The sequence below is a fragment of the Priapulus caudatus genome, unplaced genomic scaffold, assembly GCF_000485595.1.
Source record: "Priapulus caudatus unplaced genomic scaffold, Priapulus_caudatus-5.0.1 Scaffold644, whole genome shotgun sequence".
Lineage (NCBI taxonomy): Eukaryota > Metazoa > Priapulida > Priapulimorpha > Priapulimorphida > Priapulidae > Priapulus > Priapulus caudatus.
Window position 1 is genome coordinate 110,808 of NW_014577705.1, and position 2,486 is coordinate 113,293.

Here is a 2,486-nt window from a genome sequence, read left to right on the forward strand (position 1 = left end):
TAGCCAACGGGGATGTTAGAGACGGCCATCGTCCTGGTAACGCGCGGAGAGGGGGGAGGAAGGGTGAGGGAGAAAGAGAGAAAGAGCCGACGGGCATGTTAGAGCCAGCCAACGATGTGGTTACACGCAAGGAGAGGGGAGAGGAAGATTAAGAGAGAGAAAGAGATAGAGGGGGGGAGAGAGAGAGAGAGAGAGAGAGAGAGAGAGAAATAAATAAAAGACAGAGAGATCGAGATAGAAGGGGACAGGGTTCTCCAAGCTTTTTCATTATAGCATGGGAGTGCTGCTCAGTGCTAGGGGGGTCGGGGTTCCAAACATTTTTGAATTGTAGAAGCTCTGAGATGCAATCTGGGACACTCTGTGTGTAAATTTGAAGCACTGCATGTGGGGTGAAAATGTTTGTTTTACATGGGCAAAAACCTGCCCCGTAATAATGCCGTTGGAAATTAATTCACGATTCAATTCAGGATTAAGATTTCTTGATGAGCTAGAAAACACTCGGATTTTGAAGTATGAAAATGAACATTATTGTGCCAGCTAGCCTACACCAGTTGGTTGGGATTGATTGTCAGTTCAGATGCAAAATATTGAAAGCAAAGGGTTATACACCATAGATTAATTGGGTACTATAACTCGGTTTAGAGTTATTGTTAGGGTGACTGTTTGTACTTGTGTGTGGGACTGCCGTACCCGTAGCCTCGAGACATTAAGATACGGCTGCAGCGAATACGTAGTGTGATTGCCGTACCCGTAGCCTCGAGACATTAAGATACGGCTGCAGCGAATACGTAGTGTGACTGCCGTACCCGTAGCCTCGAGACATTAAGATACGAATGCTGTACCCGTAGCCTCTGCGTATAAACAACGTGTATTAATTGTTTGAACTTCTTGTGTATACACCAACATGGCGGCTATGATATTTAGAGTAGCGGGGCTCGACGGGCCGCCAGGCTATAAGTGCTCTTGGAGAACCCTGGGGGAGACAGGGAGTGGAAGGAAGAGAGAAACCTTTTACAGGTATATATTGATGTAAGTTCATCGGATTTTTTTTGCACGATGATACACATGCAGTGTTTTCATGACGACTCCATTTATATAACCTGTCAGGTAAGCACATAGAACTCACTGCTAACCACCCCTGGACAGCAGCGAAGACAGCAGCGTGGCTAATCTACCTCCTAATCAATCTAATAATTTTAAAATAATTTATTTATTTAAATAAAAAAAAACAATTAATATTAATTCAATTAGTAACTAATGCTAATCATTAATCACCTCAGCTTCTCGTTAACAGGTCGCACTTCGATGAAGTCGAGTGGTAGGAACGTCTCCGGCTCGGCGCGCTGCTCCTTCATGTACTGGATGCAGTCGCGCGCCGTCTTCTCCGTGTCACAGATGATCGCGTCCATGTTCTTGCCGAGCACCTTGGTGACGGCAATCTGGTAGCGCTTGTGACTCGGTTGACACATGTCAAGCAGGCGTCCGTACTGCGGCGGACCAACGACACGTGAGTGACAGTGACAGTGACAGTGACAGTGACAGTGATGGTGACAACGAAGTGGCAGTGACGGTGACAGTGACATGACAGCGACAGTGACAGTGACAGTGACGTGTGCTCGTTAATCACCTTTTTATTGCACTTTGGCCTATGTTGTAATTGGCGTATGCATCCACTCTTAAGCCCTTTTGTTCACCCTAACATTTTAATTTGTGTATACATCTATTTCAGGAGAAGATAATAGGGAAGGAGTGTGACTTCAATAAACAAGGGAAATTCGTCATTTATTAGCCTTAGAATACCTACGATTTACTACGCGTAACTCAACCAACTTGAGCTCAAATCGTACACAGTACATTCGCCTAGCATCGTGCAAAATCGTTTCCTCGTATACACCTGCAATCCGGAGATACAGACGAAAACGTACAACACAATTATCCATTCTGTTGCCATCTATCCGAATGTATTCTCTGCCTAACTCGAAACAAAAAGGCAGCTACTAACCACAGCTTGCTCTCTCGGCAAGGCGGTATGGCTCGCTGGGAGATTTGACATCGACGCAACACTCGACGAGCTAATCTGACCTATTTACAGCTGGTATGCCCCCCCACCGCAATCAGCAGCAGCTCCGCGGCTCAGCGGCAGCGTGCCAATTTCGCACGATGCTAGGCGAATGTACTGTGTACAATTGAGCCGTAGTAAATCGTAGGTATTCTAAGGCTAGTAAATGACGAATTTCCCTTGTTTATTGAAGTCACACTCCTTCCCTATTTTCTACTCCTGATCTATTTGTTACTGTTTTTATTTTTAGTTTTGCATAAACCTTATTTTTTTCCTTTATGTACTTTTAGATTTTTGCACAAATTCACTTGTTGTTAATGTTTTGATTTTGCATATTAACTTTTCGATCCGACCAATTAATCAACAATTCTACTTGTTAGTGCTGTTACAAAATCTGTCTATACATTAATTCTGACACCTTAAAAGT

The 2,486-nt window shown here is 44.1% G+C and overlaps 1 protein-coding gene across 1 annotated transcript in view; it reads right to left on the reverse strand.

The window, feature by feature from the left end:
- LOC106812403 (structural maintenance of chromosomes protein 1A-like) overlaps nt 1-2,486 on the reverse strand; it is a 40,018-nt gene that overhangs the window by 10,962 nt on the left and 26,570 nt on the right. Inside the window, exon 11 of the mRNA XM_014816272.1 lies at nt 1,276-1,487. Within this exon, the coding sequence (XP_014671758.1) occupies nt 1,276-1,487 (212 nt within the window). The remainder of the gene's footprint in view (nt 1-1,275; nt 1,488-2,486) is intronic.